The sequence below is a fragment of the Miniopterus schreibersii genome (genome assembly GCF_964146895.1).
Source record: "Miniopterus schreibersii genome assembly, chromosome: 2".
Classification (NCBI taxonomy): domain Eukaryota; kingdom Metazoa; phylum Chordata; class Mammalia; order Chiroptera; family Miniopteridae; genus Miniopterus; species Miniopterus schreibersii.
In genome coordinates, this window is record NC_138102.1 from 141,106,799 (window position 1) to 141,133,931 (window position 27,133).

The following is a 27,133-nucleotide window of genomic DNA, read 5'->3' on the forward strand; positions in this document are numbered from 1 at the left end:
TGATCAAGAGTGGTTGTAAATTATGGAATACAGTTTATTAACTTGGCTATGTAATAAACCAACCCGAAACTTAGCAGCTTTAAAAACCATCATTTGTTTCACTCATGAATCTATAGTCTGAGCCGTGCTCAGCAGTGACAGCTCATTTTTCTATCTCAAGGAGCTTCTGTTCTCTTAGGCAGCACAGGGTCCAGAGCTGTGGCCACCCTTGCCCTCTGCTGCTCAGACCACACAGGAGGAAGAATGACCGGTCTGAGCCTCGTAACTGCTTCCGGAGGGACACTGCTGTCCAAGAGAGCACCCAGCAGGCATCAAGTGCACCAGGGGCCCTGAGACCCAGCCCTGTAAGGAGTCCTGAAGAAGAGGAGGTTTGGTGACTATCTTGGGTGGGAGGAGATGTGTGAGGCAGCTGTACCCACAGGTGTTAAATGAGGCTGCTGGGGGGACAGGACTGATGTTGTGGGGTGCTCAAAGAGGTGGAGAACAATCAGTGGGCTGAAGTTACAGGGGACTCAGCTTTGGGCCTCTAGTTAAGGTGTACTTCTAGGGCTGTCAACCTGGTCCATGAGACAGGGAGGCAGCTAGCTGCCTGGAAGGGATGCTGTGGGACAGTGTCCTCCAGAGTTCCCCAACTCAAGCAGCTCAGAAGGCTTGCCAGAGAAGGAGGAATTTCAGGAGACAAACAGGAAGAAAACTTGGCCCCAAACACTTATAATTACCCCTTTCCTGTCTTCTTCCAGGAGTTTATCCAGTTGCATCACACCCACATGACCTGCAACCCATTTCATAGACCAAAACCCTAAGCCCTATAGCACAGAGAAGCCCAAGGGGCTGAGTCACTGCTCTCCTACAGAGGTGCCTTAGAAAAGACTCTCCTGGACTGCCACACTGCTCCCACTAGAGGGAACCCTAGCCTGGCTGCAGAAGGCACCTAATGCTGCCATGGACGAAAGCCCTCTTCCTCCAGGAAGCCTTCCCAAGTTGGTAGACACAAAGTGTGGCTTTCCTAGCTCTTGTCAGCCTGGACTTTTTTATTCTCCCAGTGGCTTCCCTCCAAGTTCTCAGCACCCCATGGTATATCCTCTCTCAGGAAGCTTCAGCCGCCACCCCCACACTCATTTTAACCTCCTGACAGATCTGTGTACCAGGCCCCCCTCTTCTGGTCCATCCTATGACTTGACAGTTTCAGCTTCTTAAAAATCTGCTTCTAAAACACATCTACCCAGGCACCAAAGGCTCAGAGGATGTCTGAAGGCTCCTCAGCCAGTCCTCAGGCTGGCACCACCAAAGCCCTGTAGGTCATCTCCTAGCTCTTCCCACTTTCTTTATTTTATGTTCAGTTTCCCTTTTGGGCCTCCTAAGCAGAAAGCTGAGCCCATCAGTCTCCAGCTCTCTGTTTCATTCATCTCTTCCCTTCATTTCCCATCCTTCCTCTCACTCTTCTCGCCAAAGGCACCCACTGTAACACATGTGACATTGTCCCAAATATGTGCTCTTTACTGTGCTGTAAGTAGCAGTGCTTTCGGGATATGTATGTTTGAATTAGATAAATGGTATGGTTTTGACATTTGTTAACCCAGCTCGACATTGTCTGGTCTGTATGTACATCGACTTTGTTGTTTCTAGCTTCCATAACATGCATTTATCATCTCTTACCTCTGTCCAATCTCTGGTCATCTAGGTTGTCTCCACTACACATAATGCCATGATGAATTGTCGTGTCCTTGCAGAACTCTCAAGAGCAGGGTTGCTGGGTCATAGGGCTTACACATGCCTAAATTCACTGCATAATACTCTGCTGCTCTGCAGAACACCTGCACCAGCCCACATTTCCACCCCACCCCATGCATGAGGGTTCCCATCCTCCCAACTCTCCACCATTCTGATGTAGAAAGAGTGCATTTTCTTAGGGTAGCGAGAGTCATTCTCTTTCCATATATGTGTTAGCCGTTTAGTGTCTCCCTTTGGGGAACTCTGCAGGCTCTGGCTTGCTTTCCACTTGGTTTCCTGCCTTTTACTTGTTTTTCTGTAGGAGTTATTTATATATTGTAGATATTAAGCTTTTTTCAGGTTATCAACTGTCTTAATGTTTTCTCTATAGCCTTCCATTGAACTAGAATTCTTCATTTCTATGTGGTCATGTCAATCAATTTTTTACCTTGTGGTTTTGATTTTTAAGGTTTACTTAAGAAATCTCTTCCCACCCGAGTTACGAGGATATTCTTTTACATATCCCTTTGTTTGCCTTATGGTTTTATCTTCCATGCCCAGGCCTTTCCTCCAGCTGAGGCCTCCCGTGGTATGTGGTACAAACTGGAGTCCGGCTCTGTACTTCCCGTATGGTAAGTCTATTTTCACTAATCTCACCAGCTGAATAAATGGCCCTTCTCTTACTGCCACCTTCATCAAATACCAAATTTACCTTATATTAAATGGCCTATTTGGATCTCTCTATCCTTGTCTTGTTCCCAGTTTTCACTGGAATCTGCCTGAAGCTCATCCTTCAGGCATGACGCCCTCTAACCTCCGCCAGAGCTCATCCACTGCCCTTTGGCTATTCCTGTGCTTTCCTGCTATTCTCCACCTGGCACTGCCTCCACCCTTCTGCCTTTCCCAAGCCCTTTCCATCCTTCAAAGCCTAGCTCAAATCTGACCTTCCCCACAAAGCCTCCCTTGGCTGCACCAGCTCACAGGGAACTCTGCCTTGAGACTCTGAGACAAGATGCACTGTCAGTCAATTGACAATCAGTTATAAACTGCCTTGAAAAGTTACTATATCTATTATTTAACTTGTGCCTGTTTATAAATCTACCCAACTAAGCAGCCAGCTCCTTGAGGACAGAGATGTATTAAATTCCTCAACCCCTGCAATACATAGTAGCGGTTTAGTAAACAATTGGGGAGTATGTGACGGTGCCACATTTTTAAAAATATGTTGTTGTTCTTTATTGATTTTAGAGAGATAGGAAGGGAAAAGGATAGAGAGATAGAAACATCGATGAGAGAGAAACATCAATCGGCTGCCTCCTGCACCCCCCTAATGGGGATCGAGCCCGAAACTCCGGCATGAGCCCTGACCATGAATTGAACAGGTGACCTCTTGGTTCATAGGTTGACGTTCAACCACTGAGCCACACCAGTAGGGCGGAAGGTGCCACATTTTATCAGATCCAGCACATAGGCCTCAGTGTGTTGTGAGTTCAAGGCCAGAAGGCAGAACTGGAGATGGAAAGTTGGAGAACCAAGGCCCAGGAGGTGCTTGTCCCGGGGGGAGGGGGCGCCTTCTCAGCCTTCTGTGCGCTTTCACATGTAACCCCTCATTTCATCTCACAGTGGCCCCGGCCCCGGGGCCAGTGCTCTAACCCTCACCTCACAGAGGAATCGACAAGGCGCAGCCATGAGCTACCTCGTCACACAGCTAATAAGAGTCAGAAGTGGATTTGCATCCACACCCCCAGCTCCCAAATCCTGCTACTCACCATGTGTTCTCCCCCCAGAAATACCACTTCGCAGACAGGCACACCCAGGCCAGGACTGTCCCCTGGGACCCCCTCCAGGAATTCCACCTCCAGGAATTGATTTAAAGAAGTTAGTGGAGATGTACACTGACAAAGGTTCATCACTGAATTGTTTAGCATAAGTCCATTAGGAAGGAACACAAAATTAAAAGTCCAATGGATAATCAGGCAAGAAGAAATGACCAAAGTCAAAGTATCAGTAGGTCAGAAGTCAGGCGGGCAAACCAGCAGGAGGCCATCAGGAAAACACAGTTATGCCCGGCCAGTGTGGCTTAGCGGTTGAGCATCAACCTATGATCCAAAAGATCCACAGTATGATTCCCGGTCAGGGCACATGCCCAGGTGTGGGCTCGATCCCCAGTTGGGGGCGTGCAGGAAGCAGCCGATCAATGACTCTCTCATTATTGATGTTTCTATCTCTTCTTCTCCCTTCCTCTCTCTGAAATCAATAAAGATATATTAAGAAAAGGAAAGGAAAGAAGGGAGGGGAGGGGAGGGGAGGGGAGGGGAGGGGGGAGGGGAGGGGAGGGGAGGGGAGGGGAGGGGAGGGGAGGGGAGGGGAGGGGAGGGGAGGGGAGGGGAGGGGAGGGGAGGGGAGGGGAGGGGAGGGGAGGGGAGGGGAGGGGAGGGGAGGGGAGAGGAGAGGAGAGGAGAGGAGAGGAGAGGAGAGGAGAGGAGAGGAGAGGAGAGGAGAGGAGAGGAGAGGAGAGGAGAGGAGAGGAGAGGAGAGGAGAGGAGAGGAGAGGAGAGGAGAGGAGAAGAGAAGAGAAGAGAAGAGAAGAGAAGAGAAGAGAAGAGAAGAGAAGAGAAGAGAAGAGAAGAGAAGAGAAGAGAAGAGAAGAGAAGAGAAGAGAAGAGAAGCACAGAGTTATGAGTAAGGCCACATGATGGTCGCAATTCCAGGAAGTAGGCCGGACTCAGAGGACCAGAACGACAGGGCAAGCGAGCGGTCATTCCCAGCAGCAGGATCAAGTCAGCCCTAAAGGCCGACTCGGGCTGGCTGGGTGAAGGCTGGCATAAGGCACAGACCTTGTCAACTGAACCAGCCTGGGGCTTGGCCAGAACCTTTATAGCCCATGGTGAGGACAGGAACCCATCGCAGCCAGTTGCTCAGCAGCCTGGCGGGCTGCTGCTGTCCCTTTGTCAGCTTCCTGTCTAAGTCTGTTTTCAAGGGCTCACCTGATCTGTAATTCTCTTTGTTCTGGGCAATTTACAAATAAGCGCTTTAATTAAGGCTTTCTGAGTTGGCGATGATTGCCTTGTAAAAGCTTCTGGGCTGTTTTGTGCTCACACAGGGATGGCATCTCACAGCCCGTGCACACTACCCCTTTGCAAGGCCCTGCTGGCTGCGTGTCACCAAGACCAGTTACCTTGTCAGTAGGGGGAGAGGTGGAGGGGACACCTCCCACCAACAGGTACTCAATTACCTCTCCCAACAGCACAGCAAGGCATGGGTTGCCATTCATATTGCACAGGTAGGGAAGCTAGAGAAACATAAGTTGTCCCAGGTTCCAAAGCTGGTATGTGGCAGAGCTGGGCTTCAAACCATGCCTTTTTATCTCCAGGCTTCCATCATCTCCAACCACAGCAGGGGCCTGGGCACACTCATGGTTCCCTCCAAAACCAAGGAGGTGGGTATGTCTTCACAGAGACCCTCAGTGAAGGGTCCCGCTCAATGATCCAGCTCACTGGATTGAGAAGTGAGTGGGGTCAGAAGACAGAAGCACAATGACCAGAGCTGTGATAGACAATTTTTATAAAGAATTCACCACTTGCATCTTCAGCATTTTACCAAGAAAAAAATCCTTGGACATGGATTGAGAACCTTCCAGGTGCTTACCAGCTCCAATGTGGATTGAGCCAAGAGGAGAGAAAGGTTTGCTTCTTTCCTGAATGTCTGGCAGATGTTTGACCCAGCAAAGGCTTAGCATGAAAGTACCTACCAGCCAACCCTTCCATAAATGCTCCAAAAATCCCACCAACCATTCAGCTGCAATCAGTTCCCCCCACCCCAGCCCCCAGGCCTTGCCTCCTTGTGTGTCTCTCACACCAGAAGCCCACAGGCCACACCCACAGAGTTCCCATCCCAGAAACAAGAGTCTGTGCAAATCTATCCATTGGTCCCAAGTGGAGGGCTGGGAGTGTCCTTTCTTTAAAATCCATGCAGACGTTGCCCAGCTCCCTGACAGATGTCCATGGCAGCATCACCTGCCCTCCCAGAAAAGAGGGGTCCTCCCTCACTCTACGATATAACTGGCCACTCACCCTGAGAGGGAGTAGGGAGGCCCTGGTGAGGCCCTGGAAGGATGAGCAAAGGGCTATTTTTAGGCTAGACTGGGTCAGCATTTGCTCATGGCTGGTCAGGAAACAGGCCCAAGGAGTCATCCTTAGGTTCAAAGGCGGTCAAGAGACATGTGCTTGGAAGACTTTATGGACTCAGATCCTCAGGTTCAGGGAACTTCCTGGCTTAGTCCCACTCTCCACCCATCAAAGCCATCACAGTCCTGGCCCAAATGAATGAAGGAGCAAATTAAGGGAGTTTGACTGAAGGACAGCCACATGAGCCCCTACCTTCTCTCACCAGTGGGTCCTGTAGGGGAGGAAGTGATGCCATTTTAGGACCCTGGTGACCTCCCCCAACCCATCACCAACCTTTCACCCTTCCTGATGAGTGTGTACACTCCATATTCATTGCTCGACTTCCCTGCTGGGAACCCAAAGGACTCTCACACCCTCACATCAGACCCCAACACAGCCTGGGCATCTCAGCCTTCCCTTCACCTGCCGCTTCTCCCCCTTGCCCATTGGCCAAATGTTGGCACTCTGTGTGCATGCCACCATCTCCTACTTCCAAACACTTCAGGTCTCTGCAGATTCCCAGAATCCAGCAAGTGTCTCCTGAATAGTTGGCACTCGGTAAGAATTTACTGAATGAATGAGAGAATGACTGATCACACAGTCTAATCTCCAAATCAAGGCTGGACTCCTTTCGGTTCTCCTCCCACGTCTATCCCCACCCAGGTCCTCCTTAAACCCACCTCCAAGAAGCCTTCCCTGATTAAGCCCTCTAGCTCTGGGGTATTCCACACTCCCACTCCTAAACCTATCCCACCGGCAACGATGCCCAGGACTCTGAAGAAAGGCCCTGGTTTTCTTCTGAATGCTGATTCCATGTCTGCCATGTCCCAGCTGATGTCCATGGCTTCTGTCTTCCTAGGGATACCCAAAGAGCAGAGACCATGCTCCCTCCCAAATCTCTTCCCCATCCCCATCCCTGATTGGGCTCTAGGTAGGAACAGATTAGGAGAGGCTCATACTGACACTGAAGAAAGGAGTAATCTTTAGAGAGAGAGGGAAGGCAAAGAGCCTAGAACAAGAGGTTGTTTGGGACACAGCCCCTCCTTGGGGCAGGCCAACTGCTCCATCTGAAGCCAGGTCATAGGGTCAGAGCCCATAGCCCGACTGTGCCCCTTCCAGGAAAGGATTGGGGAGCAGGCTCCACCCCAAGTCACTGTACCCACTCCTATGTCGAAGCATGGAATCCAACTGATGCTTCCAGGAGCCCTTCTCTCTTCACGTCTCCACATCCTCATGGGTGGGGAGAGACCAGGAGGAAGCTTGTAAAGGGCTTTGAAGATGAAACAGGCCCGTGGCTGGGGATTGTTGACACAGCTACACTGAAGAGGCAAGCGGGTTGGCTCTTAAGAGCCCAGGGTGATGCCAAGCCAATAAAATGTAGCTATTGTCTCTTTGCTGTCCCTTTTAATGCCAGCTGCCCTGGTGCATAAAAGGACCTGCCACAGCCCAGGGAGCACAGGCCTTTGGCTCCATCCCCTGCCAGCTTCTCCACTCTTCGGACACCTCCCTATCTCCAGCATGACCTGTGGCTTCAACTCCATGGGCTGTGGATTTGGCCCCAGGAACTTCAGCTGCGCCTCGGCCTGCGGGCCGCGGCCCGGCCGCTGCTGCATCACGGCCGCCCCCTACCGGGGCGTCTCCTGCTACCGCGGCCTCACCGGGGGCTTCGGCAGCCAGAGCCTCTGTGGGGCCTTCCGCTCCGGATCCTGTGGCCGCAGCTTCGGATACCGCTCGGGCGGCGTGTGCGGGCCCAGCCCGCCCTGCATCACCACCGTGTCGGTCAACGAGAGCCTGCTCACGCCCCTCAACCTGGAGATCGACCCCCAGGCGCAGTGCGTGAAGCATGAGGAGAAAGAGCAGATCAAGTGTCTCAACAGCAGGTTCGCCGCCTTCATCGACAAGGTGGGTGTCCTTGATCACACCCGTCCTGAACGCCACCCGTGTGCAGGACTCAGGCTGGGCTCTGAGGGGAAGTCAGAGGCAGGTTTTACCAAGAGAAGCTCCCAGTCCAAAGGAGAGACAAATAGACCTCTAGGACACAAAAAGAAAAACAAGAATAGGACCAAGAGCTGCCAGTCTGATGCTTGGGACAAACTGAAAACACATGAGCGGACTAGGGGCAGGACCTGTAGGGCTGAGAGACAGCTTCTTGTGAGCAAAGGGCCACCGTGTGGGTAATCGATGTGCTTGAAGCCAAATTGCTGCCAGTAGTCGTGGCCGAGTGGTTAAGGCGATGGACTAGAAACCAAATTGTTGCTTACATGGTAAGGAGGTGCTCCCTACGTCCAGGGCAGGACTAGTGAGTGCAATACCAGGAGACTGCCTGGAGAGAATGCCGTGCATCACACAGAGCTGTTTCCATACCAGTGGCTACTTAGCCACTGAGCAGGGGCCAGAATGGTTTGTCCAGACCACCGTGCCCGGGGCTGGGGACCCAGGGGTTAGGAATAGATACAGTTCCCACTCTTCCGGGCCCTGTGGGGAAGCAGGCACAGTTGAAACCATCTGTAGATGTCAGTGTCCAGCTCAAGTCTGAAGCTGTCTTCTCCACTGAATCCAGGCAGCCACCATGTTGTGGCAGTGGTGCTGGGGTGGAGCGGGGAGGGGGAGTTTCCAAGGAGGAAGCAGTTCTGGGCCAAAGAGAGCACTCCAGAGCCAGCCTCTAGAGAAGTCATGCTAGAGAGATACCCACCAGGAAGGATGAAAAAAATCTGAAATTCCTAACAGCATGAGACCAAGGATAACATAAGAAAGGACTTACCAGGCGTGTGGCAGTTATTAGACAAAGCTATCTCAGTGGGAGAGTGGGCCAACCTCCTGGCAGGGAGGTGGATGTGAAATTTTCCTTGGGCCCAATGGTCAATAATTACTATAGTGAGAGAAGCACCCCCCTGCAGGGCAGCAGTTCAGAGTTAAATTGCTTCCTCTGCCATGTGAAATCTCAGGCAGGCGATCACTTGGATCCTTCAGCTGTAAAATAAGGGGGCTGGAGCACAGAGCATTCTTGCACTAATATCCCAGGTGACTATTATTCTAATTGCATTGTTGTTGTAGGGGTTCAATAATTGGCACATACTTTATTTTTCAACTTTTATAGTCTGCCTTTCCAAAAGGGTCAAACTGTTCATCTGCATGCTGACAATCACACCTGCCTTGGTGTAGCAGCTGTTCGGCGAACAGGTGCCTTTTGGTACCAGAGCTCATTAAACGCTCATAGTGAGGCAATCACTCTGTAGAGGGGTTAAGTGCTGTGCTCGAGGACATGTTACTAACAAGCAGCAGCAGAGTCTGGACTCAGCATGGTTTAGCGCTTTTCAGGACACTAGGTAAATTGCCTTAAAAAGACTAAAGTTAGCTCACAAGAAGGACTTCGGGTGGTGAGCTGATTAAGCCCTGGTGTGACTTTGAGAGATGCCCTAACCCCCACCAGGGAGGACTCGATCAGAGAGTTGGGGGCCTGCAGGTCCTGGTGCTGGGACCTCCTCTTGCCCTCTGATCCTGCAAGAAGAGATTCTCAGGCTCTGCCTCTGGGCGGCAGGTGCGCTTCCTGGAGCAGCAGAACAAGCTGCTGGAGACCAAGTTTCAGTACTACCAGAACCGCAAGTGCTGCGAGAGCAACCTGGAGCCGCTGTTTGAGGGCTACATCGAGACGCTGAGGCGGGAGGCCGAGTGCGTGGAGGCCGACAGCGGGAGGCTGGCCTCAGAGCTCAACCATGTGCAGGAGGTGATGGAGGGCTACAAGAAGAAGTGAGTGCTTCAGGAAGGGGCTGGCTCAGGGAAGGGCTTGAAGGAGGCCCCCGGCACAGGAATGTGACCAAGTCTATGGCTGGTTCTCTGCCTGAGGACAGGGAGAACCTGCATTCTGTCTCCTCAAGGCACACAGTCCCTCGGGTGGGTCCTGGCCCCCTAGGGGTGGAGCTCTCCTTAGCTTCCTATCAGCAGCTCAGGGAAATATGTTCTCTTCCTTCTCCATCCACCAGACCCTTCTCTTAATACCCCAGAAAAGTTAACATTCCTGGTCTCTTTGAGCCCAACCCTCAACGCCATGACCATTCTTCTTAGCTTTACTCCTTCACTCAACTCAAGCTTTCTGAGTGCCTACCAGGTGCCAGCTAGATGCCATACTGGGGTCTGGAGATTCAGGGGCAACCAGGAGACATAATCCCTGTCCTTGTGGAGCTTACAGTCTGCTGGGGGGCAGGATGGCGTAGTTACAGATAGACCTTCAGTTACCATGTGATACATGCTATGAAGGGCGCACACCAGGACTCTGAAGGATCCGGTTTCCAGGGCTGGCCAGCTTCCTCCAGAAGGCTCTCACCCATGGACTTCCCAGGCCACCACACGCCCTGCTGCTGGCTCGGAGCTGGCCTGCCACGGAGCAGGGAGTGGCGGGCTTGACTCCTCTTGGCTGAGCCCAGGAGGAGAATGACAGAAAGGGGATCCCAAAGCCAGGGGAAAGAGGAAGGGTCAGGGGAAAGGTAAATGGAGGCCTGGGTGAGAAAAACAGCCATTTTCCATGGCCTACCCCTCCCCCCCCCCCACACACAGCTTCCAGATCCCGCCCCATCCCCGCGGAGAGCTCAGAGGTGATGTGAGAGTGGGTGCTTCAGTCCTACGGTGCATCCCAGTGGGCCTGGACCAGCAGCCTGCCTTCTTCCTTGTGCTGCCCCATTTCTTTTGGAGGCAGGGGCACAGGCCGGGGCAGACCTAGGCAAAAGGCATGTTTGCATGCCTGCTCCACGGCCCGGCTGAGCGCCGCTCAGGCAGGGCCCTGTTCTCCTTGCCCACCTCAGGTATGAAGAAGAAGTCGCACTTCGGGCCACAGCGGAGAATGAGTTTGTGGCTTTAAAGAAGGTGAGTGCCTGAGGCCAAGCCCCGCCCTCAGTCCCGGGCCATCCCCTCCTCTCTGCCCTGCCACTTGGCAGCCAACCCTCAGAGCATCCTGAGGAACGCTGGCCTCGTGGCCCCTTGAACCCACACAGGACGTGGACTGCGCCTACCTCCGCAAGTCAGACTTGGAGGCCAACGCGGAGGCCCTGACCGAGGAGATCGACTTCCTGCGGCGACTGTATGAGGAGGTGAGGGGCTTTCTCAGCCACGGCAGGCACCCCGACCCCTGCCCAGACGCTACAGGCCAGCTGAGCCTGGAGGGTTGGAGGGGGGCAAGAAGAGGGAGGAGAGGAAACAGAAGAGAACCAAAAGGGACAAAAGTAGCAAGGGGCAAGAGAGTGTGGTCTCCAGGACAATCTGTGTGTCTTGGGAATCCAAAGCTGAGGCCATGTGAAGCATCGCGCAGCCTCAACCCCATGTTCTCCAGCCCAGATCTTCTCAGGCAGCCCATAGCCTCCCTCGATGTGGTCCGTGGCCCCCGCACAGGGTCTGGCCCCAGGGGAAGCCCAGGTGCCTGCTGGCTGGAGGGGAGCTGCCTGGGCTCACACAGGCCTGAACAATCCCAGCAGCAAGCATTTGAGAAGTGGTTGCATTTTCTCCTAACAGGGATTTTTTTTTTTTAATCTGGACAACAAGTTATGCGATTTCATCAGGGATTTTCTCTCCAAACAAGGGACTTTGGCTCCTAATGGGCCAAAGAGATGATAGGCATCTTGGCAGGGGAGGAAAAGCTCAGACAACTTGGCTGTTCTCCCTCTTCCCCTACTCCTGCCCCACAGGAGATCCGCGTCCTCCACGCCCACATCTCAGACACCTCGGTCGTCGTCAAGATGGACAACAGCCGGGACCTGAACATGGACTGCGTCATTGCCGAGATCAAGGCTCAGTATGACGACATCGCCAGCCGCAGCCGGGCTGAGGCCGAGTCCTGGTACCGCACCAAGGTCAGTGGCACAGGACACCTGCCTCCTAGACATGCCAGTGGCAGGGATGGGACCTGTATGTTACAAAAGGCTTCTTTTGTCTGGGGATTCTGATCCCTAGAGACGGTGAAGGAAGGCCAGACAGCTCTCAGGCTGAGGGGACAGGGCAAGGTGCCATGGATGGCTGCACAGGCTGAGCACTGGACAGCCTGCACTGTCATCTGTGGTGTCCTGAATGGACGGCAGGTAACATCCTGAGTCTCTGCTTCCCCCCAGTGTGAGGAGATGAAGGCCACAGTGATCCGTCACGGGGAGATGCTGCGCCGCACCAAGGAGGAGATCAACGAGCTGAACCGCATGATCCAGAGGTTGACTGCCGAGGTCGAGAACGCCAAGTGCCAGGTACGGTCATCTCTGCCCTGGACCACCAGAGGGGCTGGGGGCCTAGTCAGGGTCCCATAGGCCATGTAGACTTCTCCATTCATTCTCTAAACCATTTGCATGACTAGAGTCACAGGTGTGGTCAGTCAGGGAGACCCAGGTGATGAAGGTGACAGGCCTGTTCCTGGGTATTTCCAGCTGGGTGGGAGAGACTGGATACACTCAGGAAATGGGCAGAGAGACCTGTGGGCCGTAACCCACCTTGTTCTCTTCTGGGTCCTCAGAACACCAAGCTGGAGGCTGCAGTGACCCAGTCGGAGCAGCAGGGTGAGACAGCCATCAGCGATGCCCGCTGCAAGCTGGCTGAGCTGGAGGCCGCCCTGCAGAAGGCCAAGCAGGACATGGCCTGCCTGCTCAAGGAGTACCAGGAGGTGATGAACTCCAAGCTGGGCCTGGACATCGAGATCGCCACCTACAGGCGCCTGCTGGAGGGCGAGGAGCAGAGGTGAGGCCCACCCCAGTTGCCCCACATGCATAGTTCCGCCCACCTTTGATTCCTCCATATCTCAGTCTCAGTCCCAAGAACTGGCCCCAAGCTAGATTCTGGGATCTTTGAATCCTGGATTTCAAAGGACTGGAGCTTGGACATGGCATACAGAGGACAAACAAAAGCCAGTGCCACTGGGATGTCTAGTGTCCCAAACAGCACAAGGCCTCGCTAGGATTAGAACCTAGGCACCCTGCCTCTCAGCTCAGAACATCCTTCAGTTATTCCACCCTCAGTCTCCCAAGATCCACTCCCCCCCCCCCCTCATTTCTAGAAGGTCACCTTGCCCTAAGGTGGAGTTGCTGGCCAAATTTAACCCTGGCCTCATGTCACTGCCCAAGAGAACCTTCCCATTACTAAAACCGAAGCCATACACACTTGGCAGGTATGGTTGTTCAGGCTGTGTACTGAACAAAGGCAGTCAGCTGAGGGTAAGTGAAAGCTGAAATCCAGCCTGTACTCTGCTTGCCAAATAGTGTGCCCTGGTGTCGCTGCAACTGCCAGAAAGACACTGTTTAAAGGTCCCCAAAGGCATAGATATCGTCCATTCCATCACCTAGGGAAAATCGAGGATGTCGTTCTGATCTCTTTTCTCTTCCCCTTTCTTGCCTTTTCCCCACTCAGGCTGTGTGAAGGTGTTGGATCTGTGAATGTCTGTAAGTATCACAGGCCCCCAAAAAGGAAACTTTAGATTGGACAAGAATTTCCTGGATATGAATGTATATAGACACTGGGAAGAGTGTTTCCGGTAATTCCCTCAGTAAATAAGAATAGGTTGATCATGCACCAGGAGAGACTGAAGTTAACTTGCTGGAAGAACCTCACAGCATAAATGGAGTTGAGGAGAAAACGAATAATAATATGTCACTGTAGGAAGGGACCTTAGATATCACTCAGTCTGAACCCCCCACCTCTTGTACAGGTGAGGAAGCCCAGAGAGAGGAAGGGGCTTGCCTAAGGTCACAAAGTAGAACCAGGGCCAGGAAACCCAAGGCTCCCGGCTCCCAGGCTATGGTTCCTTCCACACCTTCAGAACTAGAACTCAGGCTCCTTTGGGCCTTCCCTGGAGGGCTGGACACATCACAGAGGCCAAAGGAAGGTGCTGGAGGACGTGGCCACCAGCCAGGCCTCTTGACCCAGCCTTTGTTCTCTCGCAGGTGTCAGCAGCTCCCGGGGCGGAGTCGTCTGTGGGGACCTCTGCGTGTCCGGCTCCCGACCGGTGACAGGCAGCCCCTGCACTGCGCCTTGCAGCGGGAACCTGGCCGTGAGCACCGGCATGTGCGCGCCCTGCTGCCAGCTCAACACCACCTGTGGAGGGGGCTCCTGCGGCCTAGGGAGGTGTTAGGCTGCCCCAAAAGAGAGCCAGAGAAGCCTCTCCCGCCTGCCAAATGTGTCACTGCCCCCACCCCCAGCTGAAAACAGTAGCACCCCGGTAGCTTTTCCCCGTGTGTTCTGAGAATACGCCCTGCGGCTACTGCTCTGCTCACCTTGTCTCACCAGAAAGGGCTGCTGCTCGGAATGGACACTTCTCTTCCGCCGTCTCCTCTGAGGGCTCCTTCCCCGGAAGGAGCCCTGCTGGGCTGCCTCCCTTACCTCTCTGGCCCCTTGTCCTTCATTTTTCCAATAAACTGGGGACCCGCTCTCTGTGCTGTGATGTCTTGCTTTCTCAGAGTGAGCCCATGTCCACTGGCTGGTGAGGAGCCCAGTCCAGCGAGATAACCTGAGGACTGGGGTCATTCTGGCCTGTCCTAAACCTGGATACCCACAGAACAACCTGTCCCCAAATAGCGCCATCCCCCCTGGCCAGGCAGTGCTGACTGTGCTCACAGCACCGTCGCCTAAGTCACAGCTATCAGTCTGGGGTAGTTTGAGACTTGAGGCTTGTTCCTCTGGCTGGTTTTGAAGGGAGCCAGAGGAGGCCATGGAATCTTCTGAAGGTAGTATGAGTGTGTGAGTGTGTGTGAGTGTGTGTGTGAATGTGTGTGTGTGTGGCTTTAATCCCCTCCCCCCGCACATACCTCCACCAACTCCACCGCACACATGCACACGGCAGCAACCTCCAGAAGTGCCAACAGCCACCTCAGATGGCCACGCTGTGTCAGTCCGGACCCCACACCACCCACGTCCGCTACTGCCCATCAAACAAGGGAGATGAGACCCTTGACACCCACCCTTTGCTCACTATTTCCCCCACGCGAACACACACTCATACGCACACCTCTTCAGCCCCCAGGACGGCCTCCTCAAAAGCTCCTAACTGGTACGAGGGGCTACTTCCCCCACCATCTCCTCGCTTTCTCAACTGCCCCACTTGCTACCCTTACCCCAGATTCCTCAGAGCTTCCCCCCGAGGCTAAGATGGCTCCTCTGCCCCTGCATGGCTTGACCTCTCCTGTCCTCTGCTCAGAAAGAGGCTGGGATCTCCCAGGAGGAAAACATCGAGAAGTTCCTAACTCCACTCGGGAAGAACCAGGCATGGAATCGCCCTCCTCAGGCCCAGCCCCCTCCTGTGCAGTCCGTTTCCTTCTCACTGGCCCTCTTCTCTCCTTCCTTTGCCCAGCCCTACCTCAGCCCCAGTGCTGACCAGCCTTCTTCCAGCCCTGACCTTGCTGTCCTAGGAGGACCCAACCACCTTCTCTCCCTCCCTCCTGGAATCTCCAGGGCCCTCTTGGCCCTCACCTGTCCCCCTCTCTCCCTCCCCATTGCCTAACCCCAGAATCTCAGGCCTTTCACTTTGTTGTTCGACAGGCCAGGCTCTCAGCTCTTCCCAAGCAGCTCTGCTCCTTAGGTACCACCATCGTCAGCGTCCTCCCTGGTTCAAATTGTCCCTCAAATTGTACTTCAGAGTCCTGATGATTCACCTGCTGCCCTGACCTCCCTCCTCAGCTTCAGACCCACCCGGCCCAGTTGCCAAAGGACATCTCCACTGGAGAGTCCTAGAGACCCTCCCAACCGAACAGGCCTTCAAGCCAAACTCACTATTTCCCAGCTTCTCCACCCAAGGCTCCCTCTATTTCCCCTGTCAAGGTCATCAACACAGCTGCCCACATCTAAACCTACGATCTATGCTAGTACCCTTGCTCTCAAATCTAATTAACCCCTGGTGCTTTCTTTTTTCTGCCTCCTAAGTATCCCCCTCATCCATCTCTTTCCTCTCTCCCTGCTGTTACCTCCCACAGCCCAGCCACCACCACGTTGGTTGGAGCCCTGCTCTTCTCCCCTTCCAACCCACACTACACAGCAGCAAGAGATCTCTACAAAACCCAAGTCTAACCTTCCAGGGGGCCTCCGTTGCCCTCAGGATGAAGTCTGGGCCCTTGAACATAGCACACCAGTCCTACATGCCTGGCTCTGACTGATGTCTCAGTGCCTCTACCACTCCCCGCTGCCCCCCCCCCCACTCTAGCTCAGGGTGCCCTGAACACCTGTCAAATGAGGACTGGGCCAGAGCCTTTGAAAGGGTCTTTTCAGTTCTGACTTTCCTAGGAAATGACTCTGAGCTCAGCTCTGGGATTATAATACTCCCTTCCAGGGACTTAAGAGGACACCATAAAGACTGCCAGCCTTGGGAGGAAATCGAGATGTCACCTGGGGGAGCCGAGGGGGGTTCCATGCCTCTGGAGTGATGGGCCTTCCTTCCACCCTACCAGCTCAAGGCAGCAAGCAAGACCGATGCTGCATCTATTAGAGCCTCCTGTCCTAAGTACCTGGGCCCCACCCCTTCTGCCCCACAGCCACCTCTTCATCAAGGAGAGGTGTGGTTGCAAAGAGGCCTGGGCCTCGGTACTAGGAGGAAAGAGGTTGCACACAGTTGGAGGATTACTAACCAGGGAAAGCTCGTTACCTCCTCGAGGAAGTAATATTGAAGCTCAGACCTAAAAGAAGACCGAGAGTTCATTTATTCTATAGGAAATGATTACTTAGTACTTAATATGTACCAAGTGCTGGTATATGAACTTGAGCTCATATAAGGGAAGAAAAGAGTAAAAGATGAGTAATGGTCCTTCAGCATCTGCTCTGCACAGCAGCTGAAGGGCTTGCTCCTTTAGTAGGCCACTTGTCACCCCAAAATGTGGATAAACTAACTGAGGTTTCAAAACCTGAAGAGACCTCACCACACACTCCTGGTGACTAAACCAGGATGAGAATCTAAGATTCTAGACTTCCAACCCTCAGTGCTCCTCTACCATCCCACTCTGCCTCCTGCTAATTCAGAGCCTAGGAAGTCTGTGCTGCTGTGATAGCATAGTAACAGTAACAACAATGGTATATAGCAATTTTGAGATCAATAATGTGCCACACTATAGTCTAAACTTTTATTTGTATTGTCTCACTTATCCTCCTGTGATAGCTCTCTCAGAAATGGCCCCCACTTCTCCCCCACTCCGTCTGTGTCATGCCTCAATTCAAAGGTGGAGCCTATTTCCCCTGCCCTGGCATCTGGGCTGGTCCTGTGGCAGCTCTGACCAATAGAATGTGGTGGAGGTGACATTCTGGGGCTCTTCCTTGGGTGCACTCTCTCAAGCATAAGGGTAGGGGCTGCTCCTTAACAAAACCCTTTTAAATACATAGTCTCACCTAGGGAACCAGAGGAGACCTTAGGGATATGATTCAACCCCCTTCATTCTACAGACCAGAAACAAGCTCAGAAGACAGAAGCAATTTGCTCAAAGTCACGTTTGAGAAACGGCAGTCAGGACTGAATCAGCCCAGGTCCCCGGACTCTCCCCACACTGCTTTTCACGTGCCTTCCTTCCATTCTTACCGCCACATGTTCCTTCATGTAATTTCCCCCTCTAGGAATGCCCCTGGGCGGGGAGGGGGCAAAATCTCCCTGGTTGGGAACTCCTAGGGCGCATAGAGACATCTTTGGTTGTCGCTGGGGGAGTACCACTGGCATCAGGTGGGTAGAGGCCAGGGATACTGCTAAACATCCTGCAGTGCTCAGGACAGCCCCACCACAAAGACTCCTCCGGCCCAAGGTGTCAACAGGGTTGAAGCTGAGAAAGCTTGGTCTAGTCTGGAGAAACCATGATCACACAAGATGCCCTGCCTCCCTAGTCTTCTGCTTTCCCAGGGCTTGGGTTGCTCAAGCCAGAAGGGCAGCACGTGCTGCAGTCATTTTCACCTGCTGAAAAACAACCGAGCGGGTGGAGAGGTCCTGAGGAAATCTCTGGCAGGCAGCACCGCTCACAGGAGGGCCCCGGCATTTTCAAGACTCCGAGGAACCAGGTTTGATTAGCTACAATTAGTTTATTGGAAACACAGAGTGAAACAAAGTTGCTGGCAGTTGAGTCACTGGCTTTTTAGAAGCTTCTGCAGGCAGCCCTCACAGAGTTACAGGGAACCACCACCAGTGTCCCCCGGCTCAGCCCCACAGGCACAAGCGCACTGGCGCATTCCCAGGAGGTGCGGACAGGGAGGTTCCAGGGCCTGCCCTGCTCTCCAAGCTCGTGTGAAGGGGTCAAGCAGGACAATGAATCCAGCAAAGAAACAGGAGGCAGAAGAAAGGATGAATCCTCAGGAAAACATACGGACTACTTGGAAAGGCTACAGAAGGAGACCAAGGCGCGGCCCCAGCCTCGCTGGGGCTTGGGGCGCCTGGGGGTGGCACACGGAGGGAGCAGCCAGGGAGGACGTGCGGAGTGCGCAGCTGGTGACTGGGTCTGGGCGATGCGTGGGGCCGCAGCGCGGGGGGCGTTCCGGCTTTGCGAGGGCCCGGCTGGGCAGACAGCGCGGGCGACGCGCGCGGGCAGGGGCCGCAGCCTCCTAGCACCTGTTACAGCCCCCGCCGCAGGCGTTGGCGGTGCCCACCACCATGTTGCCGCAGCAGGGGGCGCTACAGGCGCTGGTGGTGACAGCAGGGGCAGTACCGCTTGCGCAGAGATCGCCACAGACGACGCCACCGCGGGAGCTGCTGACGCCTGAATGAGGGGAGAACAGGCCCAGAGGCGCATCAGGCACAGCCACAGCCAGGCGGCTTTGGGGCAAGGAAAATGCCCCCTCCCCAAAGGCCTTGGCACCACCCCAGCGGGAGAGGGGGAAAGGCTTGAGCTACTTACAGACATTCACGGAGCCAACGCCCTCACACAGCCTATTGGGAAAAGAAAAGAGAGAGGTCAGCGCCGTGGAAAAGCCTCCTGGCGCATGCAGCCAACGTGCAAGGTGAGACCTGTGGTCCTCACTCTGGGTGATAAGCGGGGCTAATCCAGAAGCCAGGGGAGCCCCTCGCCGGCATTCTGGAAACATTCTGTGCGCCTGGCTCTGCACCTTCTGTTAGCTGAGCAACCTGGTGTACCCTCCCTCAGCCTACCTCCTCGTGGCCACAACCTACTCCTAGGTCTGTAGTGGGGATGAAATTAAAGGACACATGTGAGCGCTTAGTGCTTCCCCACGGCCAGCACTTCAGAAACCTCAGCTGCTGCCGTTTCTGCCGGTTCTGAGTGACTTGTCAATACATTTGAGGAGCAGCAGGTACAACTTCTTAAATCTGGTCTGATTCATGTCGCTAGAGTGCAGGCTTCAGGAGGGCAGAAGCTTTGTCTATTCTTTCCCCCACTGCAGAACCAACAGTGCCTAAAACAATGCCTAGTTCAATCATAACTGTTGCGTTGCATGAATAAATAGGATTTTAGAACCCATTTAGGACAGGCTCAGAGACCAAACTACACCAATTCCTTTGACATAAAGAAAATCTGAGACCCAGAGAGAGAAAATAACTGGTGATAAAGGCAGGGCTAGAACTTGGGCTACCTAACGCATCCCAGCTTGCTGTCTCCTTAAAGGGGACACATGGGAGTCCCTGTGAGAGCACTGTAGCAAAGGGTTGTCAAAATTAACTTCAGATGTGAGGAGAATCCACAGCTAATCCACTGTCTAATCACCCATACCCAGGGAACCCACACCAAAGTTTCTGAGTTCACTCCAGGAGCCCCATCTGGCAGAGAGGTGGCCCGCTCAGTTTCAGGGCCTTCTCCATATGTCTCTCCAGCTTCCCACCTTGGTCTTGGGAAATTCGCACCCCCCACCCCCCACCCCAGAATTCTTCATTAGGGAAACTCCTCAGGCCCAGAGAGCCCTGGTGCCGCCAAGCTCTCCAATGCAATTAGTTGAGTACATTGTAAGTCTCTCCGTGTGAGCGCTTTGGTTCCAGCTATCAAACCTGTGTCCCCATCACCCCAATACACAGGATGCCCCCTGGGTGCTCCCTCAGCATCCTCACCCTCCACTGTCGTCTGCCCAGGTCTAGGGCCCTGGCTGTATACAAGAAGAAAGCTCATGCTGTGAGCGCCTGACCAACCTGGGCAAGAACCCAAGAGCAACATTCTGGGCATGTTCTCCTCATAGGAGCTTCTCAACTGCCCTCCAGCCACAAGAAGGCTAAATAACCAATGAGCCCGCCCTCAGCCCCAGCCCCCAACCCCCAGCCCCCAGCCCCAGCCCCAAAGCAAAACATAAGCAAATATGTCTAGAGTATGACACAGCTGGCTCAAGGAACAGATCCCTGCTGCCAGGTCCTACCTGCTGTAATGGAAGAACACTAAGGGGTGCTCACTACTGTTAGAATACCTAAGTGTAAGTTAATAAAATCCCCTATTGAGCTGTCCTATGAGATAAATCTGAACTCCCAGGGCCGAGGCCTTGGCTGGGCTTGGGAAAATCAGCTGGAATCCTGAGTGGCATGTGTAAGGAGGTCCTAGGAGGGCAGAAGTACTATGAAGTGAAGGAGACCCCAAGCCCAGGCTGGGCTTCTCAGGAAAAAGCAATTACTAGAGCCTGACCAGACCTGAGCAGCAGATTTGTAAAAGGAACCACTTCCAGATCAGTACCAGGTGGGCATGAGAGACTCAATTGGGGCTTAAAACATACCCAAAGAACTTATTCAAATTACCTGTCCAGTTGCATGATCGGGATATTTGGAAACAAGAGAGGAGTGATGCCACGACTGTGAGGGACAGGCGAGCTGAGAACCCAGGCAAGGCTGGGAGAGAAAATTGGTTATGATACCCACCTCTGCTCCTCGCCCTCCAGCAGGCGCCTGTAGGTGGCGATCTCGATGTCCAGGCCCAGCTTGGAGTTCATCACCTCCTGGTACTCCTTGAGCAGGCAGGCCATGTCCTGCTTGGCCTTCTGCAGGGCGGCCTCCAGCTCAGCCAGCTTGCAGCGGGCATCGCTGATGGCTGTCTCACCCTGCTGCTCCGACTGGGTCACTGCAGCCTCCAGCTTGGTGTTCTGAGGAACCAGAAGAGAACAAGGTGGGTTACGGCCCACAGGTCTCTCTGCCCATTTCCTGAGTGTATCCAGTCTCTCCCACCCAGCTGGGAACACCCAGGAACAGGCCTGTCACCTTCATCACCTGGGTCTCCCTGACTGACCACACCTGTGACTCTAGTCATGCAAATGGTTTAGAGAATGAATGGAGAAGTCTACATGGCCTATGGGACCCTGACTAGGCCCCCAGCCCCTCTGGTGGTCCAGGGCAGAGATGACCGTACCTGGCACTTGGCGTTCTCGACCTCGGCAGTCAACCTCTGGATCATGCGGTTCAGCTCGTTGATCTCCTCCTTGGTGCGGCGCAGCATCTCCCCGTGACGGATCACTGTGGCCTTCATCTCCTCACACTGGGGGGAAGCAGAGACGCAGGATGTTACCTGCCGTCCATTCAGGACACCACAGATGACAGTGCAGGCTGTCCAGTGCTCAGCCTGTGCAGCCATCCATGGCACCTTGCCCTGTCCCCTCAGCCTGAGAGCTGTCTGGCCTTCCTTCACCGTCTCTAGGGATCAGAATCCCCAGACAAAAGAAGCCTTTTGTAACATACAGGTCCCATCCCTGCCACTGGCATGTCTAGGAGGCAGGTGTCCTGTGCCACTGACCTTGGTGCGGTACCAGGACTCGGCCTCAGCCCGGCTGCGGCTGGCGATGTCGTCATACTGAGCCTTGATCTCGGCAATGACGCAGTCCATGTTCAGGTCCCGGCTGTTGTCCATCTTGACGACGACCGAGGTGTCTGAGATGTGGGCGTGGAGGACGCGGATCTCCTGTGGGGATGGGAGGAGGAAGGACCTTGTTTATGCCACAGCCTCACCACCATAGCATGTACCCAATCTTCTTACCCTTCCCCGGTCTCCAGCCCCCATGCCCTCATGGACAGCAGCCCACTGCCCAAATGCCTGTCCACCTTCTGCCCCAGGTGAAGCCCCCTCCTCCAGGCCAGCTGCCAGTTTCTGCCTGGACCACAACCCCTCACCTCCTCATACAGTCGCCGCAGGAAGTCAATCTCTTCTGTCAGGGCCTCCGCATTGGCCTCCAGGTCCGACTTGCGGAGGTAGGCACAGTCCACATCCTGTGGGCACAGAGGACCCCTGGTGACTGCCATCCCAAACTCCTCTTCTCACCCATTCATGGAGGCCGGGTGGGGTGGGGCGGGAGGATGCCCAGTGTTCCCATTCCTGTCCCCTCTCCACACCTTCTGAACCTCCTGGGATGGCCTCAGAATCTCGTCCCCTTCAGAGATGGGCCACCAGCCTTTCCCCCGCCCACCTGAGACAGCTTACCCTCCCATTTCTCCTCTTGCTCACTCCAATCCAGGACGCCAGCCCTGACAGACACCTTGACCCCTCCCTGTCCCCAGTACTCGCAGACGCCACTGGGCCCTCCTGGTTCTCTTCTGTCCTGCCCACACCCTGGCTCTCTGCGCCTCCTTTTGGTCAGGCATCCCAGAGCTCTAGACAGGACACTGTCCCTCAACAGAGACTGGAGATGCCAGGCCTCTGTGGGAATCAAGCCACAGAACACAACCTCTGAAGCTGAGCAGGCCATCCAGAGGTCAACCTGGCCATCCCCTTGCCCCAGGACAGGGTGCTCATGCATATTCCAAGGTTATTGTCCTTTGTCAAAGCTCTGGATGTGCCTTCCATGACCTGATCTCTGGGAATCCCCCATCTGATTTGGCAAGGTCACTGTACCCCACACTGAGGTTGAGACCCTCTGGGACTCCCCAACAAGAGTCTGTCATTCTGAGATCCCACATGTCTGTGCTCCCCAATCCCATGTGACTCACCTTCTTCAGAGCCACAAACTCGTTCTCGGCTGTTGCTCTCAGAGAAACTTCCTCCTCATACCTGAGGCAGAAGAGGCAGAGAGGGGGGTCATGGAAGGGCAGGTCTCCCATGAACCAACCCCCTTCACTTTCTACAAATTAAGGGGGCAATGTTAGGAACCTCCCAGCACTGCTGGACCCCTGGTGGTCCTGTTGGGGTTTTTTGTTGGATTTGGGATGTCTCCACCTTGAATTGAGGGGCCCACGGGACTAATCTTCTGGGACCTCATAGCCCTGTGTCCCAAAGCTGCTCTGAAGTCACCTCAGGAGGCAAATAAGGCCTCAGCACCCAGCCCCATGCTGGGAGTGGACAGCATCCCCTCTGGGGCACTGCAGCCCTAGCCTCCCCACACCTGGGTGTCCATCTTAGCTCAGGTGTGGGGTCTATGAGTCCCAGAGGCCATCAGCACTCAGCGCCCTGGGCAGTGGGACACCCAGAGCCCCAGGACATGTCAGCCCTGAGTGACACTGGGGTTCATGTCATATGACACCCATGATCCATGTGCTATAGGTGGGAGGTCAGGAGGAGAGGTCTTAGAAGATGCCAGAAGCCTCCGCCCCACAGAGCACAGCCAATAGCTGCTGGGTGATCAGACTCTGAGTAGAGAAGACTGAAGTAGGGGAGAGATCTCCTGGGGGAGTCATAGCCCTACTGCAGGCAGGCATCTGGGCAACAACTGCCCAGGTGAAAGACCCTGCAACATGCACACTGCCAACCTGGCCCGCACGGCTGCTCACCCAACTTGGAAATCCTTCTCATGTCCAACCCAGTGGGCTTTAACCTAAGTCATTTCCTGTGTCCAATGTCACACCCAGCCACACTCACTTCTTCTTGTAGCCCTCCATCACCTCCTGCACGTGGTTGAGCTCTGAGGCCAGCCTCCCGCTGTCGGCCTCCGCGCACTCGGCCTCCCGCCTCAGCGTCTCTATGTAGCCCTCGAACAGCGGCTCCAGGTTGCTCTCGCAGCACTTGCGGTTCTGGTAGAACTGCCACTTGGTCTCCAGAACCTTATTTTGCTGCTCCAGGAATCGCACCTGCCATTCAGGGTGTGGAAGAAAGGTCAGATGGCTCTTCGTTCCCCAAAGCCAATTTGGAAGGTTGCTTTAAGGTAAACTTCCAAATATGCATCTCAGCAGAAATAGAGATGGACAGTGGTAGACAAATCAACTTCTGGAATTCCTGATTATGATCTATATCTGGATTTTCCAGCTTAGGGGTGGAAGCAAGGGGCTGGGAAAGGCCATTCCCTTCTCTCGGGTGAACTGAGTTATCCCGCCCCGATGAGTCCTGGTAGCATGTAGTCAGACTCCAGGTGGAGGGCTCACCCCCCTCACCTTGAAGCTAGAAGAAGTGCCTTCTTAGGCAGAGTTCCAAGATTCAGATCACAGCATGGGGTTTCTGGTGATGGGTAACAGGGAGATGATGTCACAGCCCACCTAGAGGAGAGCTCTGCGACCCTGGCCCCTGGCCCACTTCACTGAGTAGCCAATCGACCCTACACCCTCAGAGGGAACACAGTCCTCGGCCTGCGCCTGGAAACCTCTGTAATTTCAGAAGCGGCAGTCATTTTGCTCTTCAGTTTCCTGATCTCTGGCTGTGCCTCAGAACAGCTGGGCCGCACCTCTCCTCCATAAGCTCTGCCTGTCTGAACTCCCAGCTGAGTTCTCCTGGGTCTTTTTGTGAGGGCCTGTTCTTGTCTGTGTGTCTGTCTCTCTCATCAGAATGGAAGCACGAGCAGTCAGAGCTTTCTGCCTCTGATTCCTCCCTCGGGCCTCTGCCTGAGTCCTGCACAGGGGTGGCATTCAGGACGGGTGTGATCAAGGACACCCACCTTGTCGATGAAGGCAGCGAACCTGCTGTTGAGACACTTGATCTGCTCTTTCTCCTCGTGCTTCACGCACTGCGCCTGGGGGTCGATCTCCAGGTTGAGGGGCGCGAGCAGGCTCTCGTTGACCGACACGGTGGTGATGCAGGGCGGGCTGGGCCCGCACACGCCGCCCGAGCGGTATCCGAAGCTGCGGCCGCAGGAGCCCGAGCGGAAGCCCCCGCAGAGGCTCTGGCTGCCGAAGCCCCGGGCGAGGCCGCGGTAGCAGGAGACGCCGCGGTAGGGGGCGGCCGTGATGCAGCAGCGGCCGGGCCGCGGCCCGCAGGCCGACGCACAGCTGAAGGCGCTGCCCGCACAGTAGGATCCACAGGTCATGGTGTCTCTTTGGGACACGGGAGGCTCTGAGAAGGGAGAGGTGGCGGTGGAGGGTATAGTGGACGAGGTGTTTACATCTCCGACATGTTTGGGCCTTTTATATATGTGGGGAGCCTGGTGCGTCCATGGGTTCGGAGCAATTAGACGTCTTTTATGGGCTTGGGTTGTTTAGCTGCTGTCGCTCCTCCCTTAATGTTCTTAATTGGGGACCATAGGCAGCCAGAAGTTTATGGCCTTTTACCCTAAACTGCACAATTTTTATCTTCAAAGAGCCAGCTCACTTCCCCTGCACCCACCCCAACCGCCCTCCACGCGGCTGGGGACACCGGGAGTCGAGGTTGGGGGAGCGGTGACTCAGCTCGGAACCCAGGCGAGGGGCGGGGCTGCGGCCCCTCCCGTCCCGCCCACTGGGTGGCGTCACGGCGCTGTCCGTGGTGCTGACGGGCCGCCCCCCAAACACTGGGGCCGCGTGAGACCGACAGATGATGGGGAACGTGGGGTGCGCTTGATGATTTCCCTCACTTCGGCGGCCTTGTTCTGCATTGCCAACGCCCCACACTTGCCCAGTCTTTCAATTATCCCCACGTGTATCCAACACTCCCACGCTGTTCTCAGGTCCCTCACATCCGTCAACATATTCCACCCCCTACACACACACACACACACACACACACACACTCTACGCACTCACATGCTGGCCTTCCCACCCACCATCTCACACACACACACTCACGTGCTCACTTGCACTCTCATCTACCCCCTACCTCCCTTACACACTGGCCAGACCCTAAGCCAACGTAGACCTTCGTGGCCAGCCCATGCTGAGGGGAAGCATCCCCTCCCTCAGAGTCCCCCATGAGGCCTAAGGGGACACACAGCCTCACTGGCCTCAGGAATGTCCAACCATTTCCAACAAGCTCCCAAGCAAGGATAGTATGTTTGGATTTCACCTCAAGCCTCTGTGTTTCCTCCTCCAGAAGGCCTAGGGTGGACACCATTGTTATGAGTCAGCAGGACATTTGGCTCAGAATATAATCAGATCTAGATGAAGCCATATGAGGAGAGCATCCATGCCCCCGCCCTCCAGCTGTGCTGCTTTCCACGCTATACCAACCCTGCCACCTTGTTCCCTTTACAGCAGTTTGTCAGCAACCTTGGAAGATATCACAACAAATCCATATTGGTGTGTGCTGTCCATCCAGTGTGGATAATGTGGGCCTGCAACCCGTAAGGGCTCGGTAGGAAATAAGGTTCTGCCATGATGATCTCGGTGTGACCTGGAAAGTGGAGTAAGCCTTTCCCTCCCAGTGTTGCCTTGAGGGATCACAGAGATTTGCACATGCTCAGTAAACTCTAGAGCACAATGCAGATGTCCTTCACTGTGATCATTAAGAAGCAGGAGTCACCCTGGCTGGTGTGGTTTAGTTGGTCGGAGCATCGTCTGGTACACCAAGAGGTGGCAGGTTCTATTCCCAGTCAGGGCACATACCCAGGTTGCAGGACACATCCCTGGTTGGAGTGTGCGCAGGAGGAAACTGATTACTGTTTCTCTCTCACATCGATGTTTGTCTCTCTCTCCCTTCCTCTCTCTAAAATCAATAAAGATCTTTTAAAAAGAAAAAGAAGGAGGCTCTGGGGCAACATTTTTTCAGAGTTCACATTGTGACCCACTCATGGAAGCAACCAGGATTTTAATTAAAGTGGAACAAAATTAGATAGAGTAGAATAAAACAGAAAATATCAGAGCGCATCACACATAGTAAGAATAACATTTCATGACCTTTTTGTTTCAGTTGTATGTGGTGTGTATATATGTGTGTGTACTTTGTCACTATGCAAAATTATTTCTTAATATGATTGAAACTAAAAAGTTTAAATGCCTGGCATATCAGTTAAGTACACAGACCTAGATTCCAAAATGCCTACTTTCAAAGTCCAGCTCTGCCCCTTTCTAGCTGTATAACCTCCAGCAATTACTTAGCCTCTCCGTATCTCATTTTATGATTTATAAAATAGGGATAATAGAACCCACCTCATAAAGTTGTATGGACTAAAAGAATTCATCCATGCAAAGCACTTAGAACAGAGCCTGACACACTCTAAGAATGTAATCACAGTCGTGGTTGTTGCTGCTGCAGTAGTTACGGTGACAGGTTTGATGGAGAAGTAGAGATATATGTTATTGACGTTGTTGTTGCTGCTGCTGCTGC

At 54.0% G+C, this 27,133-nt stretch overlaps 2 protein-coding genes across 2 annotated transcripts; one reads left to right on the plus strand and one right to left on the minus strand.

Annotated features, from left to right (window-relative positions):
* Positions 1 to 7,299: 7,299 nt before the first annotated feature.
* Positions 7,300 to 13,965, plus strand: LOC308551862 (keratin, type II microfibrillar, component 7C; the record flags this gene model as incomplete). Its single annotated transcript, XM_081126596.1, has 9 exons — positions 7,300 to 7,778; positions 9,415 to 9,623; positions 10,673 to 10,733; positions 10,862 to 10,957; positions 11,549 to 11,713; positions 11,969 to 12,094; positions 12,358 to 12,578; positions 13,245 to 13,276; positions 13,778 to 13,965. The coding sequence occupies exons 1-9, from the start codon at positions 7,395 to 7,397 to the stop codon at positions 13,963 to 13,965; spliced, it is 1,482 nt and encodes a 493-aa protein (XP_080982722.1). The 5' UTR covers positions 7,300 to 7,394.
* A 4,424-nt stretch (positions 13,966 to 18,389) lies between these two features.
* KRT86 (keratin 86) lies at positions 18,390 to 24,923 on the minus strand (the record flags this gene model as incomplete). Its single annotated transcript, XM_081126506.1, has 9 exons — positions 18,390 to 18,544; positions 18,683 to 18,714; positions 20,632 to 20,852; positions 21,116 to 21,241; positions 21,497 to 21,661; positions 21,871 to 21,966; positions 22,684 to 22,744; positions 23,549 to 23,757; positions 24,555 to 24,923. 9 exons carry the CDS (start codon positions 24,921 to 24,923, stop codon positions 18,390 to 18,392), a joined length of 1,434 nt encoding a protein of 477 aa, XP_080982632.1.
* Positions 24,924 to 27,133: the final 2,210 nt, after the last annotated feature.